This window comes from Cavia porcellus, unplaced genomic scaffold (assembly GCF_034190915.1).
Source record: "Cavia porcellus strain 051 isolate PalLab524CR breed Dunkin Hartley unplaced genomic scaffold, mCavPor4.1 scaffold_4, whole genome shotgun sequence".
NCBI classification, from domain to species: Eukaryota; Metazoa; Chordata; class Mammalia; order Rodentia; family Caviidae; genus Cavia; species Cavia porcellus.
In genome coordinates this window covers 15,427,515-15,451,471 of record NW_026947487.1, presented here as the reverse complement: position 1 = coordinate 15,451,471, position 23,957 = coordinate 15,427,515, and the positions used below count along the sequence as shown (strand labels likewise).

The following is a 23,957-nucleotide window of genomic DNA, read 5'->3' as shown; positions in this document are numbered from 1 at the left end:
TGCCCTCCTTTATTTCTGCTGAAAATTTTGACATCAATTTTGTTTGAATGTAATGTGTATTTTCCTTTACAAGTGATTCTTTCCCTTTGGAAAAAAATTGCAGAGAAAATTAAAATAATTCATTTTTGAAAGATTTTGGAATTAAATTAGAATAATTAAAAACAAAAATTGTCAGCTAGCAAGACCTTAAACATACTAGCTGAGACACATTGACTTTCATAATTCTGGCATATTCTATGAACTAGCAATTGCAGGCACAAGTTCATTTGCCACAGAAATTTTCACACAGATTCTACACAGGGAGTCTCATTCATTGATAATGGCAATGGATCATGAGGATACTGATTTTTAGAGCATATTTGACTAGGATTATGTGCTAGATATTTTCATAAGCACTTATTCTGCATGAATAGTTTTGCACCTTTGGCTAACTGAATGAGCAGACTTTTTTTTTTTTTTTTTTTTTTTTTTTGTCTTTTTCTTTTTTCTGGTACCAGGGATCGAACTCACAACCACCTGCTTGCACGACAGGTGCTTATGCCGAATGAGCAGACTTTTAAGAAACAAAGTACTGAGTCTCAGAGAAATGACTTTTCCCGGATATCTCAGCTAGTCCATACAGGATCTAGAAATCAAGCCAAAGTAACCTAATCCAAAACTTTCCTTTTATCTGTCAGTTATAGCAAGAGGAAATTCAAAAGCTAAAAAAGTTGTTAATTAAGGATAGATTTATTCCAAAACATTTACCCAAAATCCATGAAGAATTTGAAACTCTTTTAGACACTAATGAGGAAAAAAAGTATACAAAATAGGATGAGAACTGTGTCTCCATCTCACCTGGCTCGTTTTCTTTAGGTACAGATAGATAAATTCGTAAAAACTATTTACTAAGATAAAAGCTGGTGTAGATGTCCATAAAATGAATTTATTTTCTATGAGAGTCAGGAAGATCAGGAAATTTGATAGGATGACAAGAGGAGGCGTCGCTCTAACACTGAAGGAGGCATATGCAAAGTTTCATAAAATATAGATGAAAATAATTAACTATGAATGAAGTGGTAAAAGAAAGTTGTAAAATTTACATAACAAAAATATTTATGATATATTCCAGTCATCAGATCTATTCTGAACGATTGAGAAGACCTCAAGTCAGACTGTTTTTTTCCCTTTTTTCCCCCTAAGAAATGTTGTGCCATGAAGGACTGGCGAAGGTTATCACACAATTGACTTTTCATTTTGACTTCAGTCTTCACTACTATGGGCAATATCACATTCAAACAAATACAGTTTCTTTCAACTCTGTTTCCCCATGTGATTAAATATTTTCTCAATTTTATTCCTATCTACTCTTTGCACAGCTGTTTTCTTTGTTTCTGATCTTTCAACAAACTCAGCATTACTTTCAAGCTCAAATCTCAGTGTTTCTCACATCTGGAAAAAGGAATGCAGGTTCTTTTATATTTAAAATTGATATGCTTTTGATTTTGAGCCTTTATCTTGAATCAAATGCCTAATGTCATTTTTATATCTTGCTTCTTACAATTTGACTAAATAACTTTTTTATTGTTTAATGGATTAGGAGACAGTCAAGCTAAAAGCAGCCTTCTCTTTTAATTTTATAATACATGGATGCTTCTTAACATTTTCTGTGAGTAGAAAAAAGATTCATTTATTTTTAAATTCATGAATTCAAATATTTATAGGCATCGTGGTTTGAAATATATCATTTGTCTTTATGGCTGGATGGTTAAGAGGGAGGGCACATTTTGTAGCATCATAGCAAACCTCAAAGAAAAGTTAACCCAGCATATAACACAGATGCAGCAGGAAAACATAGAACTGTGGGTCATTTATCATTTTGTGTTGTGACCTTTGCTAAATCTACTAGCAAATTCTGTGTTATTGAATCACAATGACAGGGCCAAATACAAATGTCATGACTTTGCTGTGTTCCCCGGTCTTGCCATAGCACCATCACCATTTTATATTCCCTTCCTGGGGACACTTTGGAAGATTTAGAGGCTTTCAACCTAATCTGACTGGCTCCATACAAACAACTGGAGCTTTGCCAAGAGCAGAGCTTGCTTATGTCAACAAGGCAGCCTCTTCCACGGGGGAGCGCCAGCCGGGTATGCATGAGTTCTGGGAACAGCCATGAATTAGCTTTATATGCTCCAAGAGGCAATTTCCTACAAAAACAGACTTCAAGAGCTGCCAGAGGAAATTGTTTCCCATTGGAAATAGGTCTAGCTGGCAACTGTTTTTAGTGGCTATGTCAGTTTGGTAGTTAGTCCTTAGAACTCACTATTCCTAACTTTGTATTTAGTTTCTCCACAGGAGCAAGCCTGGTTAACACTGCACACATCAATATACTTTAGTAAAGATTGTGGAGCTGTGGTTCTGTGATGAATTATTTAAGTTATTATTTTTTAAGTTTTAGCATTAGTTAACCAAACAAATGTTTGTTGCATCAATTGACAGAGTGCTGCTGATGTAATTTAAAAGTGGGCATTCTATTAAACAGGACTTCCAATTTCAGAGAGGCACAAAGCTCTATGTAATTCATTAGCCTTTTGCTGAAGTATTAAAAGGAACAAGAAACTTCTTAAAAACATGTACTTAAATATTAGTTGCATTTAAATAAGGGTTATGAATTTGGACTTTGCTTTCCAAAAAGTACAATAGTTCAAGGATCAGCCAGGAAGTCAACTCTTACATTCACTACCATGTAATAAGTTGGAATCTTACAACAATAGGTAGGACCACAATATATGCTACTTTTTGTAGCTCCTATGAAACAAAGTTCTAAGGATTTGATAGGATTTGTCTTCATTTGGGCTTCTATATTTATAAATAATTGATTTAGAAATGTAGTTTGGGGTACAGTTTTGCAATATGTATGATTTAAAAGTCTATAAAACAAAAAACATCAGATTTGGGAAAATAAATAGGCAAAAAATGTTGAGAGATCTCCAATGTTTAAAGGTTATGAGAGTCAAATTACTGCAAAGGAACAGACTTATAATGGTTTAACATTTTCACTCTGAATATGTTCTTTTATTGTGTAAGAAAAGAAATTTTGCTATCAATTTCATTAAATGTAAGTATTTGTGAACTCATTCTTAGCCTTTCTTTCAAATAGCCTAAGTCATGTATAAGTCATTTCTATCACTGATCATTTGCTACCCAGAATTCCTACACAACAAAAAGGATTTGTTGAAATTACAAATTAATGAAAATGATTTCTTACTAGTAGCTTTAACCTAAAGTCAATGGCTGTATGCTCATAAAGTCCTAATCTGAAAACATTGTTTGATATTACTTGCCCATTCCATTGTGATCTCTTTTTTTATGTAAAGTCATTCAGTTAAATCTCAACTATTGATATAAATACAGGAAAAATATATAAATCACTAACTACTCACTCATTCACGCATGTAAAAGTTAGATGTGAATGAAGCAAAATAATGTTCTTGACATCGTAAGGAAACCAATGATATTAAAGAATGTAAACCTTCAATGTTATAGCCCTAACAGAAAAGACACAGGAAATAAACGAAAAAGTAGAATGTGATAGTGACCATGGGAGGGACACAGAGCATGTAAGCAGCTCATTTTGGTTGGGAGGAGGAAGGAGAGAAGAAACAGGAAAGGAGAAGGAAGGAAGGAAGGAAGGAAGGAAGGAAGGAAGGAAGGAAGGAAGGAAGGAAGGAAGGAAGGAAGATAAGAGAGGAAGGAAGAGGGAGGAACAACAGGCACATTGCTAACATTTCTCTGAGAAATCGGTGAAGCCTTCAGAGTAGTCTGTTAGAGCAGCCCAGCTCTCCTTTAGTAAATGTACTTGGCATTAATGTACAAGGTATGCTTGGAAGCGAAAAACTGATTGGATGGAAATTTACAGGTAGAACGTATGATTCAGTGGAAGGACAATGCAAACAACAAGAAAGGAAGACTGAGATACCAAACGATACAAGGATGGATTCTCGGATAATGTGAAGAAGCAGCACATTAAGATTCTGGGTCAGAGCACTTTGGGACACGTTGGTTCTATTAACAAGTGCAGGAAGAATGGAAAGAAGATGCGAGAGTAGAAGTAAGTTCAGCTTCTTGTGTGATGCTACTGGTGTAGCATCCAGAAGGACGAGGACAGGAGAAACATTTGGTAATCATTTTGTTTTAGTGATTAAAAATCTCTGAGTTGATATTTACGACTATATTTAACATTGCAGGCACAGAAAAAATATATTTTATTTTTTTCTTATGATTTATGAAATATATTTTCACAAATAGACATTATAACTTAAAATTCATTCAGTCCATATACAGAAAACTGCATAGAGAATTTGAAAAATGTGTAAGCATTAAGTGCTTTCATTTCTGAATAGTGCGTACACACTTAAATATATACATACATACAAAATATTTATACAGCATATTTACATTATATATAGATTTGATTTTGGATGTGTCTGAAATATGTCAGTAATGATAATATTAGTAACATCATTATTAAAGGTAAAATTTAGGGAAAAGTGATATTAGATAGTTAAAACATTTGTTTCTCCAAAGCCTTATAGATACTTAATTTAACTCAAGGATATTTTAATCTGTCAGTGATTATCATTAAGTATGTAAAACAAAACCTGAGTATGATTTTATATGTCATACATTTGTTAAAAGTTATTTTTTGAAAATAATCAAACAATAAGTTTTCTATTTATAAATTTAAAAGAAAATTATTTTATATATGAATTTGAATTTTTCTTCCTTTACACTAGTTTTTTTCCTTAATGCATTATTATTGTATCACACTGACTTCTTTTTCAATAATTAATCAATTACTATCATTCTTTTTTATTTTAAAAAAGGTAAAACTAAACAAAAAGGAACAAAGCAGATCAGAAGAAAACAGTAAAAGTGACACATTTCAAAGCAAAACGACAGGGGATTTACAGTGGCTACCATGATGTCTCTTATTTTCTTCTAAATAGTTGTCTATATCTTCACACACAACAAACTCATACATAACAAAATAGTATAAAACTGATCAGAACAGAGTAATGAAGGTGTCATTGCAGTCCTTCAAAACCAGACAATAGGAAAATTAACAATAGCTGCCATAATGTCTCTTATTCTCTTCAATATAGCTGTCCATACCTTTATGTATGTTGAAATTAAACAATACAAAACAGACTAAAATCACTCTGAACAAAGATTAGAAGCATTACTGGATTTTACAACATGATGATAGGGAATTGGCAATGGATATTATAATTTCTGTTTTTCTTCAAAGTAGGTGTTCATTTTATCACCCATAATATAATCAAGTCTCATAAACTGTTTAGGAGAAGTTCTAGGCATGTATAAGACTCTACATGTACACCTATCCTTTCTGCATTAGAGGGAAAAACAAGACAAATCAAACAAAATGAAACAGATTACTAGAAAAATAAAAAACAAAAATGACAATAGCAAAGAGCCCAAAACAATGATGATATAGGCTTTCCAAACAAGGTGATAGGAACTTAACTAAGGTTGATATTTTACATAGTGATCTCCAAGAGTTCCTCAGGTCACCAGACACAACGTGCAAAACTGTTCCAATCCTATGAACGTTAACTGCTTTGCTCTATGAACTTACAGAATTTGTAGCACAATTATCTTAGCTATCCTAAGTATCACTCTTTAATTCTGAAAATTGTACAGGGTTCCTCTATTTTGATCTGGACCTAAAATGCACACACATCTTTGTGAGAGAACAAGGAATGTACTTGAAATATTTTTCCCATAACTTTATGTGTCCTGGAAAATAAAGTAAAATATAAAGAAACATGTAGATCTTTTAAGATTTATTATTCCACCAAAATTTTTATACTAGTTCTTTGCCAGGAATCTGACCCTTTCGGCAGTGTTTTCCCAAATGGCTAAGGTCATATTCTTATCCTGAGGTAAAAACACATGATTAAAAATTTCCCTCACAGTATACTAATATGATGGCTCACACTGTGAATCCAAAGTTGAAAGCCAGCAACTCATCATGACAACAATTGATTTGGACACATCTTAATAAGCAGGCTCATTTCTCAGGCTCAGTTTCAGTTGGTACTTCAAATGAAATTCTGTTTATGCAAATCGAATAGAGGTTAACTGAAGAACAGGCTCCAGTGCTGTGTAAATTTCCTCAGCCTTGCTTCTTTCTGTTTTTGTATGGCCTCTATCTTCTCGTCTCTGGAATCATTTCCTCAAGCCAGCTAACACGCACAAGTAGGAGATAAGACTTACGATGCTTGTCACAGCTTGCTCTCATTTTGCAATCCCCTTGTGAAACCTCCAAATATAAAAGATAAGGAAAACAATGCCTGTTTAGTGCAGTTTAATTCTTAGGAAAGACTGATGTCCAAAATCTATGCTTCATACTTTTTAATTTATCATTTTGAAGAGTTTTTAAGCATGAAACACAAAGAAGAAATAATAGTACACTGCTTGGGTTAAATACCTAAGGAGCACCACATGTCTGTAAGAACAGAAGGGGCACTGTGGCTCAAGAACTGATGTGCCCTTTTGTAGAATGCCTTCATCCAGAGGGAACCTGAGTGTACATAACTCATAATACTTTTCAGGTTCTTATAGACTATGTCTGCAGCCAACCATATTATAACTCTCATATTCCTGTATTGTCTTGTACTAGAGAACTTTGTTTGCTTATGGTGGAAGATTTTTTCTTTTACATATTTTCTATTAAGTTTTTTACTTTGATATCTGCACTTAAGGCACCAAATTTGTGATACATACAATTTACAAAATTGAAAATTAACAAAAAGTAAGTAGTGTTTATCCTTAAAAATATACGTGCTATTTTTTTTATGTCATTCTCATCTTCTCTTTCCAGATCTACCAATATTTTGGCAATTGTGAAAAATAATGATCAGTGTAACTGTTCACTTAATGTATTTTTAGTTGACCTGTATTTATTGGTTATGAGAAAGTTGAAGACTATAATTTTTTAAATTCAAAGAAGGAACCTAGCAATTTTATTGTATGAAAATGGATAATTAGGATAACAATATCCCCAATGGATCATATTTTATTACCTAATCTCTTGATCTTTTTTCATAATGTGAATATAATGCTTTTAAATATCTGCATAATTACTTACAAATATATATGTTAATATTATGTTCATTGTTCATATTACATTTTGTTAGAATATATTTACAACTTTACGAACTCCAAGATGATGTTTATATCTAAAAATAAATTTAGCATGACTTTATCATTTTTAAGCATTCAGTAATGAAGGAGACTTACTGGCCACTGAAAAACCAGCCACTTTCTTTCTGCAGAAGTGCAACAGCCTCTAATTTTTCAAGTCAAGTCAGACTATGTGGAATCATGAAGCTGTGAGCTCAGTCTGATCAGCCACTGTTCATTTCCTCTCACATACAGAGTCTTACCTCCATTGCTAAAATTTGATTCTAAATCTATGCTACTAGTCATTAAAAAACAAAGTGCTCCTTTTATTTGATGTTTGGTTTACTTTGAAAAGTCAATTAATACACTGACTTTGTATACATATTGGTAAGAATCTATCTGTGATAACTCACAGTAAACTTACTATTTTGTTTTGCTGTTACTGTGCTGTATATTTGTTTCTTTAGCTGCAAGTATTTTTCTGGTTTTATTTACATTAAGGTTTTATTGATGTTTTTGTAATTTTAGAACTTGACTGAGCCAATTTATTGTTTGTTTTGCTTCCCTATCAACAAACTGAAAAAAAAGGTAATAAAAAGTTGGAATGATTTCCTGTTCCTTTTATATAATGTTTAGATGCGTTAGCCTCAGGGTTGAATACAAACATAAGACATCTGAATAAAGATTTGGTAAGTTAAAAATAGATGAAAATTCATGATTTTAAAATAAATTATAGAACATAGGACTATAGAACAAAATCTAGTGTTTTTCAAGATTCTCAAAAAGGTAACTTTTATTTTACTTCTTTTTTTAATAACCAGGCTACAGTGTAACTTGCAGACTACAAAATTCAGCCTTTCAGTAAACAGTTAGTATGTGTTTGATAAATGAATACTACCACTAAAATGAAAAAAATTTTCATGATCTTCAAAATTCCCTCCTGCCAATTTGTAATTTACTTCTCCCCCAATCCCAGTCCATCCCATGGAAACCATGGATCTCTGTTCAAATTTTTGTCTTTCCAAATGTCATCACAAAGAGAATTTTGGGCTGGGGATTTCCCTCAGAGGTTTAAGTGCCTGCCTAGCAAGCGTAAGGTCATAAGTTTGATCCCTAGTACCCAAAACAAACAAACAAAAAACAAAAACAACAAAATAGAGAATTTTATAGCATATAATCTGTAGATTTTGGCTTTTATTTTGTATAACTTTTAATAATTCCATTTTAAATTACTTTATATGGCTGTTTATTACACCTAATAGAGACAAACTTCATTATTGAACATGTATGTGGGAAAAGTATGCCTTTAATATATATATAATATATATATATATATATGTAATATTAAAGGAATATAGATTCTCCTTCAATAATTATTATTACTGACATAGATCCCACTATAAAATTTAGGGGCCAGTCACAGTCCCTTTAGTGCTTAACAAATTGTTGACATGTCTTTTTTAAAAAATATTGTTATTGTATATCTTCTCACTGCCTGAAGTTTCATTATTTTTTCTTAATATAACATGTTTATCTAAGACAAATCAATGTTTTACGGGCATTCAAATTAATTTACCTTTGTTCAACTGTTGTAACACAGACTTTTTAAAAAGAGTGCCAATTCTTGGGTGATCTATGATATGTAGCATTGTTTATAGGTGCCAAGTGTTTATTTTGAAAAGTCAATTAACACTTAGACTTTAAATACATATTGGTAAGAATCTATTTGTGATAACTCGCAGTAAACTCACTATTTTGTTTTGCTTTTAGAAATGTTACATCATTAGAATTTTAGTAGTTTTTATCTTGGTAGTGGTTACCTTAGTGCCATTCCAAACTTATTTTGACTTAGCTATCATCCCAAACTTTTGAAGTCCCACTGTTTCTTGATTAAACTTGTTGTGTGAGATTACTGATTTTTAACTTGTGACTTTGTTTATCATCACATTATCCACATAAATTATTAGCATTTTAATTTTTTAAACTTGGTAGTGTCTTTTATTTTGCCCTCCCGAAATTTCCTCAAATATTAATTAAAACGTTAGATCGATTTAAATTCAAAGTGGACTTTTGAAAATTTTTATCTATAAAGAAACGGGATAGAGGATTATTTTATAAAACATAAAGAATAACAGCTTGCTTTTTGTGCTTGTGAGAGGCTTCTTATCTCTTGTTAGTAATGCTATGGCTGCAGGTATCCCATGGGAATTGAGTGTCAGGAGCTCCTGCTCTGCTTGTCCCCAAATACTTATCTGTGCGTTCTTATTCATTTGTTCAGGTTTAAGGCACCTCCACTGCATAAACAGAACGTTGACCAAATATTAATTCCGACTCCCTTTCGAGCACACAGCACAATGGGAGCGTAAAGGCAGCCGTGGTGGTGCTCAGGCGTGGTGCACAGGGACTGGCTGCTGCAGCTTGCTGCTGATTCCTTTCTTCACTCCACGCTGCCTAGCTGTCAGCATGTCCACCAGCTCCACCCTGAACATACAGCAGACTTGCCCGTCTTCAACCACCACAGCTGTACTTCTGCACTGATACCTGATGCTTACAAGGCACTTGTGATATTCTTTACTTTTACTATTACCTTGCCGCAGGCCTCAGTGACGCAGTCCCCACTGCCTTTCTGAAGCCACTGTCTGCTGTTTTGCCGTGAGTTTGTTGACACTTATTGCTGTTAACTAATTACCACAAACACATTGCATTGGCGCGACGCAAAGCTAACCTACCTTATATCTCAAGAGGCTGTAAATCCAAAACCAGAGCAAAGTCAACAAAACTTGCCTTCAAGATGAGTCATTGCATCACGTGTTTATTTGCCTTTCCTTGCTTTGAACCCTGGCTGGTGAGCCCTTCTCCTCCTCCCTTCTCCTCCTCCCTGCTCCCCCTCCCCCCTCCCCATTCCCCCTCCTCCGCCCTCTCCCCTCCTCACTCTTCCCCCCTCCTCCCCCTCCTCCTCCCTCCTCTCCCCTCCCTCCTCCTCCCCCTCCTCACTATTCCCCCCTCCCACCCCTCCCCCCTCCTCCCTTCTTCCCTCTCCTCCCTCCTTCCCTCTCCTCCCTCCTCTCCCCTCCCCCCTCACTCTTCCCCCCTCCTCCCCCTCCCTCCCTCCTCCTCCCTCCTCCCCCCTCCCTCCTCCTCCCCCTCCTCACTATTCCCCCCTCCCACCCCTCCCCCCTCCTCCCTTCTTCCCCCTCCTCCCTCCTCTCCCCTCCCCCCTCCCTCCCTCCTCCCTCCTCCCTCTCCCACCCCTCCCCCCTCCTCCTCCCTCCTCCTCCCTTCCTCTCTCCTCCCCCCACCTCCTCCCTCCTCCTCCCTTCCTCTCCCTTCTCCTCCCTCCTCCTCCCTTGCTCTCCCTCCTCCCCCCACCCTCCCCCTCCTCCGCATCGCAGCACCCTCCTCCCTGCCCTCCCAGCCTCTCCTTAGCCAAGCACCCGCTACCCCGCATCACAGGCAGGTGTGCGCAGGGCTGTGTGACACCTACATGATCCAAGGTGACTCCCTCATGTCGCCACCCTTGGTCACATCTGCAAGGCTCTCTTTTTGCCACAGGAGGCAGTGTTCACACCCAGGGATGAGGACCTGAATATTTTAGGATTTTTCTTTTAATCCATTGCGCTGTTTGGATTTCTCTGCTGAAACCAAAACATTCTTGAACAAATGTAGCTTTTTATAGTTTCAGAACTGTTTTTATTTTGTTGTTTTTACTCCTTGTACTGAAAATATGAGCCTTTTGTCATTATTTAGGTGTCTTCTCAAAAGACATCTATTTGAAGAGGTAGCAGATCCTAGATTTAAAAAAAAAATCTTCTCACGCCCCCTAATTTTGTCTGTATTCACCCCCAGGCTGCCCTAACCTCCCCACGCCCTTGAGACACAATGCCAACATCACAATGTAAAGGAGAACAGGTTGATTCTGGGCACATTCATTCCATGTTCAGCAGAAACAGGGTAACTGAGAAAAATGACAGACGAAGAAGAGTTCAGTTCATGGTATCAGGAAGCAAAGAGAGAAGGAAGGAGCCCAGGAGGGAGCCGGTCATCCCAGGCGCCCCGCAGCCCAGCAACCTTCCCGCAGCCCAGCAACCTTCCCGGGCGGTCAGGGCTGTGAGGTCACGGATGCACTCACGAGCCAGCATAGCAGCGCCGTGACCCAGTCGTCTTCCAGCTTCATGCTGGGGAGCTTCAGAGCTGAGCTGAGCAGTGGCCTGCATAACTGACGACCTATTTTACTTATCGAGTGCCTCTGCGAGCGCGAGGGCGGGGCCTTTATCTTGGTGGTTAACACATTCCTTGGATTTTCAATATTTGCAAGAAGTCAGAAATTTCTTGAATTTATATTGAGTAAACTAATATGTAGTTCCATTTACAGAGACAAGTACACTGATTTACACGTGTTAAATAAATTGTTTAAGGTTGCAGATCTGGTCTATTTTTCTACACTCAAAGTCCACGTACTTGACATTACATTTACATTCGATGGAATGAACTTTAAGAAAAGCTTTTATTCTATGAAACAAACTACAAGAAAAAGCCACACCACAGAAGATATCATTCACAAATTTTAAGGAATCCTAAAATTTTGTGTGGTTAAATGGAAAGTCATTTTCCTTTTCTCCTGACCTCTTGCCATTTTTTCACCCATTCCATGTCCTTTAGTAAATCCAAATTCGGATAGTGATTTATGTAATCTTTGAAAAAATTGTATAATAGGATCCTTAATATCCAAGCTATCTATCATACTAAAAATGCTAATGAAATGTTAAATATCATCATACTCTAGATAGTTTTAACAAAATATTTAGAATGTCTCTGGGTTTTAGTTTTTAAAGAATGTAATTTTATATATAAAATGCTTTATCTTTGTTATTTTTTAAAAATAAATATTAACAATTTATCAAATGACTAATTTGGGCTAATATGCAAAAACATAAAATGACCTTTTTAAAATAAACTTCTTCTATAATTCCATGTAATTCCTGATTTTTGGGGCAGCACCATTTATTGTATCAAGCTGCTTGTCTATCAGTCAAATTCTCAAATCATTTTGTTCAGGTGGAGGAGCACCTTGAATATGTAAGGAAATAAGAATTTTATAGTGCTGATTTTGGTTCAAACAGTACTACTTTTATCCTTGGAAGTTTTGATTTAGTAAAATATAATCCCAAACAAACTTGTATTATGCTTTTTAAAAAGATATGTAACACTATACATTGGCATTAATTAGGGTTCAAACAATAAAATATACATCCAGTACTAAGAATCTCCCCAGAAGGTTAAGAAAACAATGCATTTTCCAAAGGAAACAGGAGTGTTTTGATTTGTACAGCAGTAGCCCAAGGAGAATGAAACAAGCTGAAGCCATTTTGTCTTTCACAGTTTTTGGATGGGCTAGTACCTTTGCAATTAATCCAATGAAAGAAGAGTATACCTGTGTTCTTACCAATAAACATGGGAAATACTTTTTTCTTAAATATCTCATACTTTGTTTTCAATTTACTGGCTGTGCTGATAAAGGAAATATATTGTAAACAAACAAAACATATTGAAAGTAAAATGATAATTTATTTTTATTTTTATTTATTTATTTATTTTTTGTCTTTTTCCTTTTTATTGGTACCAGGGATCGAACTCACGACTGCCTGCTTGCAAGGCAGGTGCTTATGCCACCGAGCTAAATCTCCAGCCCTAAAATGATAATTTATTTAACATAAAAAAAATTTGCCGAGTCTCTAATGTATGCAACTTTATAAATGTTACATTTAAAGTAGAATAAAAAATGACAGAATATATTTCCCATTTTAACTATTTTATTATATTCTTGTATTTATTTTACTGAATATAATTATGAATTACAATTTCTAAAACAAAAACTGATATGTGAAATATCTGTTTAATTAACAAGATGGTTTTATACTCTAATTTATTATCACTCCCTATATGAAACTTATATGACAGTACATATTCATCCAAAATTTAATGAATTTGATTGTATTTATTTACTATATATCTTTTGGAATTAATAATAGTGATTATAACATACCTTTTTAGGTTAATAATAAAGACAAATACAAGTTAATAACTTGAAATATCCAGGAAACCATACTCAGATGAATCTGTTCAGTATAGAAGTAGCAGTGAATAATGTCTACTTTTATTTATAGATATAACTTTCAAAACATGTCACAAATTAAAAATAGTATATTCTTTGTGATTAAAAGTTTAAATGTCTGAATATTTTTAATTTAAAAAACACTTACTTTAGTTTTCAAGTAGCTGAAACGGAAATGCTTATTTCCTTAATAATTTTAGACAGATGTGAGAACATGCTAAACAACTGAGTTCTGAATTCCACAAAAATATATTTAAAAATTATAGCATACATTATACATAAATTGAAAATCTTAATACTGATGTGTATGGTGGGCAGATGTGGTTTTGTGTTGAAAGTGAATCACACTGTATAATTAGTAATACTTAAAGAAAAACCAATGGATCACTGAACTGAGTCATGCTGATTTATACTGACAAGTTAGAAATATTTATACAGTTTGAGGCGTGAAATACAACAGAAAGGGAAACAACTTTCAATATTTTAGAAAGTAGTATTCACATAGACTGCGACTTTACAAAGAGTAGTCAGTTGACATAAATCAAATAGACAAACTCAGTAAAATAAATTTGTGAAAGTAAACGTGCAAGTGGAAAGCAGTATCTCCAGGCAAAATTAACACGTTCCTTAGCTAAGTCTTCTAGACACATTGCTAATTATAAACAGTTATGGCATTAAGGCACTCTTGGAACTGAACAAACCACAAGAATCCTCAAAAAAGCATATAAATTTCTTATAGAAACAATTAGAAGTTTTTATTTTTAAGTTTGGTGGTTTGGACACAGACTTTTTGAACTGCCAGAGTAGAATGACCTACTAAAAAGCTCTAGTTTACTTACTGGGCCAAATTTATTTCTTCCTTTTAGAAAATAAATGTTCTGACTTATTTTCCTAAGGACGCCATTTAAAATACTGACTTTTTCTAAGCAAACTGACTAAGTAGTTGGTGAAGATATGTTGTGCCATTGCAAGTGAAGTATGACCCTTGTGGGTATTGCTTCTCAGAAAAATCTCAGAGGGATATAAAATGGTCCGTTTAGCTTATGTTTATATAAACCTTATTACTCTGTAAGATTGAAAAAGGCATAGCTACTGTATTTCCGTGATTCCGTTTTTCTCTTGTTGCCTATTACTTTCTGATCCTGTGAAGTACCTTAATTTTTTCCTGATCCAGAGGTCTAAGAAAGATCTGATGGGAAAACATGATTGCATTTATTTATCTAGTGCAAGATACAGCTTTCAGTTGTACATAAAAATGAAGATGAACATATACACTTTTAACTTATAACTTTATAATACAGAATTCAAGGTCACTACGAATAAAAAAAATTTTGCAAGATGCATGTAACTTAAAACAGAACTTAACTTGAATTTACACTATAACTAGAACTTGATATCCATAGTTATGAATATGATAATTCTATCAGAGGAGTAATCTATTATTATTCAGTGAATTCAATGAAGTACAGAAACTCTGAGGTATCAACAGAAAAGTTTAAAGGGTAAAATGTAAAACTTGAAAAGCTATCTTTGGGGCTGGGGATTTAGCTGAGCAGCATAAGTGCCTGCCTTGCAAGCAGACAGTCATGAGTTCGAATCCCGGTACTGATAAGAAGGAAAAAGACAAAAAACAAGCTATCTTCTTTTTATCTTGCAATCATATCTAATGTAGAACAAAGTACATTCAAATTACTATGTTAGAATTATTATTATTTGTAGTAGTATTATTATTATTATGGGTAAATTTTTGTCATTGGAAAAGCAAATAAGCATTCCAAGTTGAATGTCTACAAAATAGTTTACTGGAACAAGTGGATATTGAAATTTGTTCATTACTCATAATTTTCCTACTTAGCTTAAAACTTTCTTACCTTGAACTATTTTTTCTTTCAATAAAGACTAACAGGTAAGCATTTTTTTGTTTAAAATGACTATAATTCTTTTTATACTAAATCATTTGTTTATCTATGCTAATGAATTAAAATGAAGATCAATTATGAATCTATACTGTAAAAGACGTGATGATTGCCCCTAATTAATTCATTGCTAAAGATTACCTGAACACCTAATGAGAAAAGTTTATCTTTAATGGATTATTTTCCAATAAGAAACTTCACATCTTATTATAGTACAAATCCTTATATGTAGCCAATCTAGAGAGCACAATGGATAGGTAACAGAATCCAAATGCTTTTTCTAAGGTCTTGTCAAGTTTCTTCATTTTAGTAAGAAAAGAATCAAACGAACATTTTTCTTCCTCACCCACAGTTACCTTGGGAAGAAGCAATTGGAAAATTTTATGATGGAAAAAAATAAATCAATCAATGCTCAAGTGGAGAGCACTGCTGAGACTGGTTACCAATGGAGTTTGACAAACTAGTGGATCAAGTAGCTTTGTTTTCTTTGTTTAAAATACTGACTTCACAGCTAAGAACTTTATCTTTCTTCTGCTCAAATGGAGTAACTGATGATCTAGGCTTTGTTCCCTCAATAGACCCTAATATGTAGGGGTTTTTGGGTATGTATGATGGTGCCCATTGACACCCATTTTAAATTTATTTTAAATGTTTTGGATTTTCATGTGAAATAAATCATCATCACTTTCTGACAGGAAGCATCAGTTCCTCTTCTGCTTTTTTCCCCCCCAGATATGTTAGTAATTCCAATCTAAGTGCAAAAATTGGTTATTAACTAGTGCATCTTACATGGCTTAAATTTTTCATGTTCCTTTCCCTGATACTGTGACATAATACGATTTTATACTTAATCATTTTCTGTTTATTCAGCACAATTTAAAGTTTTATTCTAAAAAGACTACCTAGTCATTTTCAGTTTGCTCTAAGAAGTTGTATTAAGAAGTTTTATTGTTAAAAACAATAGGGTTGGGTATATATCTCAGTGGCACAGCGCTGCGTGGGAGACACGAGGTGATGAGTTCAATTCCCAGTACCAAAAACAAAACAAAACAAAATGTTCAAAATTAGAGTGGAAGTAAGTCTCCCTTATTTTAGAAACATTATCAAAATGTTTTGAATTTAGAAAGTAAACAAAAAAATCTAAGCACCATTTAAATATAGTACTACAACTGCAAAAGGACATTTTGGTGCTGCTTGTTTTTACATGTATTTTAATTAAAATACGTGATTTGTCATGTGTGCTACGTGGTGAATCTGCCCATGGCTAGATAATAGAATATAATTACATGTTTGAATTTGTAAAACTCAGATCTTAACAAAGAGAATATGATGAAACCAGTCAGATTTCAAAAATTTGTTCTGAAAGAAAATGTTATTAATACAGAAAGAAAACTGAGACTATCCTTTCCAAGTGGAGGAAATTCTACGTATTTGATATTCAGTATCAGTGAATTATTTGAGTAGACTTACTTTGATCTCTAGTAAGACCATTATATGGAAATTTGAAAATAATTCTTGGGATTCATCATTTATCTGCCCCAAAATGAAATTCAATTTACATGAACAATAGCATTGGTAGATAATTACTGGAGTGATTTTCTTTAAAATGAACAAATATATCACAACGATAGCTTGTCAAAATAAAAACTATTTTATGTGCTCATTTAACGTCTTTTATGTAGTATAAAAAACACAATTAAGAGCATAACAAACGGTTTAGTAACTAGGCTAAGTTTTCAACAATGTGTCAAAGAGAAAAAATACATTTTACATTATCAATAAACTCATACTCTTATTTTTCTTTTGCAGACTGCTTTTTCCTAGCCCAAATATAGGAAAAGGTAGGCGCAACAAGCAACATTCATCATTAAAAAGTTACAGAATTCCAAAAGTTGGTATTTTCTCAACACATAATCAAGGAGTGTTCTCTACTATTCAGTAAAATAACATCATATTTTTATATGTGCAATACCACTAACACACCAAAGTTCAGAAAAACCTGTTTTGTTTAGGACAAAATGTTTTTTTTTAGCTAACCAGAAAGACTGAACATGTTTGTGAAAATGTATCACACCTTTTGAAATACATACAGAAGGATCCATTCTTTCCAGCATCTACACAAACACAGAAACACTCATGTTAAAAATATTGTACATCTATGTGTGTATGTAAGTGTTTGAGTTAATGACTAAGACAGAAATTTATGCATATTCACATATTCTGTGGTTCCAGTTGTTTCTATATCCCACTTGATCATTACCTATAGATCTAAGGTAGATTTAACTTTAGTTTATTTTTATAAGCATCTTTGCTACTTTATCTAGGTCAAGAGCATGGTGGGCTGGAAAGGTATGCAAGTTGCCCTGATGTATATACCTCATTCTCCAGAGCTAACATTCATGTGAATTAGAATAAGTTACTTAATTCCTCACACCTTAATTAGCTGGTTTGTTAGATGTAATTGCAGTCACAAGCATACAGGGCTGTTTCGTGGAACATGTGTGCTGTATGCAAAACACCTGTCACAATGAGTAGTGATATTTAATAAACTTTTTTTTCTAAACCTGAAATAATGCCCTGCACAGTAATTGCATTGTGCTAGAAAGAGTTATGCCATTAGGAGGAAAACCCAGGGTAATATTTGTTTTTAATTTAAAAAGTTTAATGTTTAGAACTAGTGTGTCTGAAGCTGGTTATTTTAGTCAGAGCTCCATAATGGCCATTTGGGTATTCACAGCCAGAGAGATAAATTAAAAGCATGTTTTTTCCTCTATTAATGAAATGAACCTTTTTCCAGTTGTGGGTAACTAAAAGGCTTACATGATTGTCTAATTCAATAAGTATTTATATGAAAGTATAACACTTTAAAATAAGAGTGTAAACATTTAATACAAAGCATAGTTATGAATTTATAGGAACACTTTACAATATAATGTGCTAGATACCACAATTTCTCATAGACTAAAACATTTACTCATAACTGCTTAATGCATTTCTACTCAGGAAAATTATAAATGAAAAAGAATAATTATGCTACAAAGAAACTATAATTGTTGGAGCTTAATTTTTCACAATGATGATTAGCAATTACTATGGCAATAGTTACTAAATAGTTTCTGAAACAAATCATTTTTGGGGAGCACACTGCCTTCTCATTAATACATCTTTTAAAAAAATATTACTGATCTGGGCAATGATGCACACCTGCAGTGCAGCACTTGGGATGATGAGGCAGCAGGAGTCCAGTTTGAGGGTAACCTTGATAACGTAATGAGTGGCTACTAACCACAGAAAAACAGCGACATCCTTATCAAAAATCAATACATAACCAAAGATGGTTTTAACTACAAAGTACCTTAAAAACTTCCACAAAATAGTAAATATTGATATGTCAAAAGCTAATAGCCTCAGTGACCATTTTATACTATGACCATTCTCTACTATGTAGAGAAGCTAACAATTAGTGGTACCTGTATATTTTACATTAGTGCTACGTTTATAAATCAATGTAATTGTATTTTCAAAGCTATACATTTCTGGTAGCTCATCATTTTCTCCACTTTTTTTTTTTTTCTGTTGAAATTTTAAGGGTGTGCTTTAGTAATAGCATTTGCTATTTTCTTAAATTTGACTTTTGATTTTTATTTACACCACTTTTATGCAGTCTGGAATATTTTGAACCTGAATCTCAGTATTTTGTATTGTATAAATTTTGATCTTTTTTTTTTTTTTTTTTTTTTGGTACTGGGATAGAACTCATGACCGTGTGCTTGCAAGGCAGACTCTTATGCCACTGAGCTAAATCCCCAACCCCTTTGTGATGTATAAAGTAGCCGTCTTTATTACCACTTTAAGGGGATGGAGAAATGAAGTAAGATTCATTTTGTACATATATAAGTTCTCCACAAAGAATAAAATTAGTATTCAGTAAAAAATTGAGTAAAAATTCAAAAATAGAAAAAGGAACCAATGAAGGATATTTGTCAGACAACATGGCATATGTAACAAAAATCAACCACACTTATTAAATCCTGGAATAATAGGTAAAGTCTATTCATTACTATTTTTACAAAGCCCTATTCATATGTAAATTTAATTTCAGGTTCATATTTATATATGATAATTACTTATTTTGATGCCTGTTTACTTTTGTGCTTTCTTCTTCATCCATTTATACATTCAACAAATATTTGAGTGTTAACTATTCACTGGGATTTGTGTGTTCATAACTTCTGGTTTTAATATTTGAGTAAAATAGTAGGGTGTTTCTTTAATGCAAGTCTCTGGTGCTCATGATCAAGTCTGACACTCAGGTTTTTTTTTTGTTTTGTTTTGTTTTTTTTTTTTTTTTTTTTTTAAAGTGGGAACTACTTTAAGAATTCTGAGAATCAGAAAGCCTTGTGTATTGGTTCCATTACACCAAAAGCGTCTGGCCATGGTCAAGATCATCTTCTTTATTGACAAGTGAAAAGTGTTGATGAATATGAAAAATCAATATACATAAGCATCACTGACTCCATTTATCAATGCTCCTGTAAGAAAATGGGGAAGTAAACAGTTGTAGGTAATCAGCATGTAGGGATGAATTATATTGATTGTCTGCTGGATGGTCTTCGGGAGACCTACCACTGTTTAGGCCCTCTGCAGATTGACTAATGGGACACAAGTAAACATAGATGGGGGGTAGAAATGGGAAAAAGAAGGTAATATTTAACCCAAAAGAAAAATAACACACCTAATAAACTTCTCTTTAAATATTCCCTCAAATAATGATTCTTTATGGGTGGTGACCTAATCATAATTTAGTCCTTTTGGTGTGTTGCTGCTCACAGAAGCAAGATTCCATAGTTTCACTCTTCTGTTTCATGGAACCCAGTTGCTCTCTTTTGCATATACTAATTTAATCCCTCCAGGCTCCATCTGTGCCTGAGGCTGGGATATCAGAATAGAAATGAGTTGCTCGTAGACAAGTTAGATACATTTTTATGCAAATTATCTCTTACTCAGTATGATCAGAGTATATTAACTCGAGTGTTTGACATAGTGATTTATCAATGTCAATAATATGTCTCTTAAATATCAGAATCCTCCTGACCCAACAGGATTGCTTGGAGTGATGGGTAAATTGTAGAGACCTTCATACTACTTTTTTTCTTAGATTTCTAATTTAGTATTAACCATTTCTAGTTTGATTCATTATACATTAAGGATTTTGTTCCTGTACCTTATTTTTATCACCTTTCTAATTTAAAAAATGTTATAATTATTTATAGTTGTTTTAAAGGCTTTTCTCATAAGGAAAATACTGAAAGGAAAGGAATAAACTAGAGGAAAATATATGAAACTTTTATTTTACTTTATGAGTTATTTTAGTTTTGTGAAGATTTAATTTTGATCTGTAGGGAGGGAAAAAGGGAAGAAAAGAAGCAGATGGAGACAGAGAGAGTGAAAGAGGATACAAGGGCGGCGAGGAAAGGAAGAATCTGGGAACTGACCTATTGAGTAAATATATTTCCAACTGGAAATAATGAGATGTTGGTGAAATATTCTGAGTACAGAAAATCCAGCAATACAATGAAATCTATGATAAGAACATTACATAAAATATCTTTATTATTTATTTCCCTCCTGACTTCAAAAACTTGACAATAATACACTTGGTATATAAGAAGGTGCCTGATATAGGACCACAGGGGCCTCATTAGCAGAATTTTAATGCAGTGATTTGGGGCTTTGTGTCAATTAGTGTTTCTTTATGAATTAACAAAAATACCTCTTTCCACTTGCTTTCCTTTCTAGTAGATGTAAGACCCAAGAAATTACGGGCTAATATTTAAAATTAGTACATTATTTTGAATCAGTATTATGAATATGTTTATGTTCAATTTTAGTAACTTCTTATTTCACTTCCAAAATAAACAAAATTTTATTTGTATACAAACAGTATGAGGCAAAATATCTTTCGATCCAACTATATCTATGTTAAAATAGTATTCAATGGAATTCTAATCAGCTCTCAAAGTTACCACTAAAATATGTATTATTTTATTAACAGTATTAAACTGAAAGATGACACAATAAAATATATTAAATGCAATTATATGTTTAATATTTTTTTCAGTTTCCTCATTTATAAATGAACAATCTTTATCTTACAGCATTGTTTGGCAACACTATACACTACTCTTCGTTTGAACTTTCATACCATTTTACTTAGGCTTAATGTTTTCCCTCAAGGTAATAGTTGTTATTTGAAAATATTTTACCATGATTTACCATCTTTAAATTTTATGTAGACACTAATACTGTAGGATAACAAACTTTTTTTTAAGTAACAGGATCATTACATTGCCCAATCTAGCCTAAATGCCAGGGTCAAGTTAGTGAGTCTGCCTTTCTCAGTCTTTGTAGTAGTTTAGACAAATAAGCATGCTCTCAAAACCTGGCTTACTGTAAGCTCTTCTAAAAAGACACAAGTACAGTGTATTTCACTTACCATTATGGTTTTGAGATGGGACTGTTTTCCTCCAAATGATTCAAATTTGTCTTTTTTTCATAGCAGAGTAGGTTACGTAAAGCAGACACAAAAGCTTAAATAGCACATTTTTTTTTCTCATTTAGAAGAGTAAACACATATAGTTTCTCATTTAGAAGAGCAAAATAAAAGATAAACCATAGTAAGTAGGAAGATAAGTATTTTTCAAAGTGGATGGGAATCAAGAGATGCAGGGAGAGGAAGAGAAGGACAAGGGGTCAATAAAGGAATTAAGATGTGTCACATATACTCCAACTCCACACAAAGAGTATAAATATTATGCTTTGCAAACATGTACAAAAAGTAATGGAAGAGGATCAAGAGATTGGTGGATTGGGGAAAGAGGGAAGGGAAAAAAGGAATTAAGATGTGTTCTGTACACGCACTAACCCCTCCTAAGGAATGCAGCTAGTATTTATTATACACAAGTACTAACAAAAATAAAATGAAGAAGTATAGTGTATTAAATGTATCATGACTCACTCAAGTGCTTAGTGTTGTCTAAATGAAGTAGCATAAACAATAGTAAAAGCTCGTGCCTATTGGATAACTATCTTTAGCAACAAAACTAACCTGTAAGACTCTGATATAAAATAATATTGAAAGTTATGGTATATTTTTGTTTTTATTTCTTATTATGGAAGAAAAGTGGCTGGAGTGTTCTAACTTCATGCTGCTAAAATACTCCATAAATCTGGGATTCAGTACTCCACTAAACTTGATATTTGAGTGTGTTAGTTGAGTTTATGTCAAGGAAAATGAAAAGTTAAGTACCAGCTTTGATAATTTTCTAATTAAGTATATATTTGAGAAAGAGAGGACAACATTGAGAGATACAGAATTCTGAATAAATTTTAGAGCAGAAATTGATAGAAATAATTGTGTATTTTATGAAATATATGACAAGTATTACTATTTATTATGCATATAACAACTACTGATATTTGATAATTAAATTGATTGAGTTGTGGCTGGAATGTTACTATGCAAGCATTGTATTTATTTGACTCATTAAAAACAGCACACTAGGGAGCATATTATTATCCCAATCTTATATGTAGAATCTGAAAAGGTGATGTTTTTCACTTAATTTTAATTGGAAATGATGGAAAGAATTCATATATAGCAGAGGTATAACAAACCCAGAAAGAGTACTCCTAATATTTACCGTAGCTTTTAAATTATATTAATAAATACATGTGGGTTGTAGAAGCTGTGTATAGAGTTGATGACTAGCACTTTGTTTCCATAACAACAATGACAAAGGTAAGCATACATAACCATGATTATACTGGGCAAAAATGTTCAGCAGATGGGCTTATTCCAAAATAGTAACCAATAGTGTGATTCCTGTTGGCTAGTGGCTTGGACATTTAAGTTTTCCATGAGATATAGTTACATGAACTTCAAAGTGATGAGTTAGTGAACATTAGATTGTACCATGAGGTTATTTTGTATTTATTACTAAAGTTCCAAACTGCAAATTTTCTGGTAACACTGAACCACCAACAGTATCGAGCCTCACAAAGAAAAAGCTAAATCAAGTTGTATCTGAGATTTAAAAAGAATGTAACATAAATATTATTTCAGGAAGGTTAATACATTTACAAACACCTATTTGTGTGGTTTCTTTTATTGCATGTTAATAGAAATACTGTGTTTCTATTAACAAATATAGAGACAAAACAAATTCTGAAATTTAGTACTCTTTCCTGAAGCTGACCTATTAAGAAATACCGTGTTTGCGTAAGAGACATACTGTCTGTAGCTAGAACCTCATTTGGCAATTCACTGGAGAAGTCATTTTTTTCTATAATTGATTGATGGTTTGCTGAGGAAAAGAACAGTGGGTTTTGGGGGGAAATGTCATAAAATAGAAAATAAATATGAACTACTGTGGTATTTGGCAACCTTTTATCAACTCTGCTAAGCCAAAAGGGCAGTCTGCCAAACCTCAAATGCAATTGCATTGTATCCAGTCTGGCTAAAAATATGATAGCAAAATAAGAAAGAAAAAACCAGTAGTGTCATTTTAATGTGAGGAAAATGTGAGGGTTAGACTATTTCTATATTTATATCAAAATACTCTAAATACTATCATTCATTTATAGAATGCAAGTGGAGCGAAGGTTTGGCTCCAGTGCCAGCAGGGCAAGGACCTGCTTGGTGCTACTTGGCTTCAGTGAACCTGCTGCCCAGCCTG

At 33.5% G+C, this 23,957-nt stretch overlaps 1 protein-coding gene across 9 annotated transcripts in view; it reads left to right on the top strand.

Annotated features, from left to right (window-relative positions):
• Pcdh9 (protocadherin 9) overlaps nt 1-23,957 on the top strand; it is an 873,584-nt gene that overhangs the window by 381,035 nt on the left and 468,592 nt on the right. The window contains exon 3 of one of the 9 annotated variants that reach the window (XM_063246823.1): nt 3,902-7,801. The exons of the other annotated variants lie outside the window; for them this stretch is intronic. Coding sequence (XP_063102893.1) covers nt 3,902-3,991 — 90 coding nt within the window. The 3' untranslated portion in view covers nt 3,992-7,801. Of the gene's footprint in view, nt 1-3,901; nt 7,802-23,957 lie in introns of those variants that run through there. 9 annotated transcript variants of the gene reach the window in all.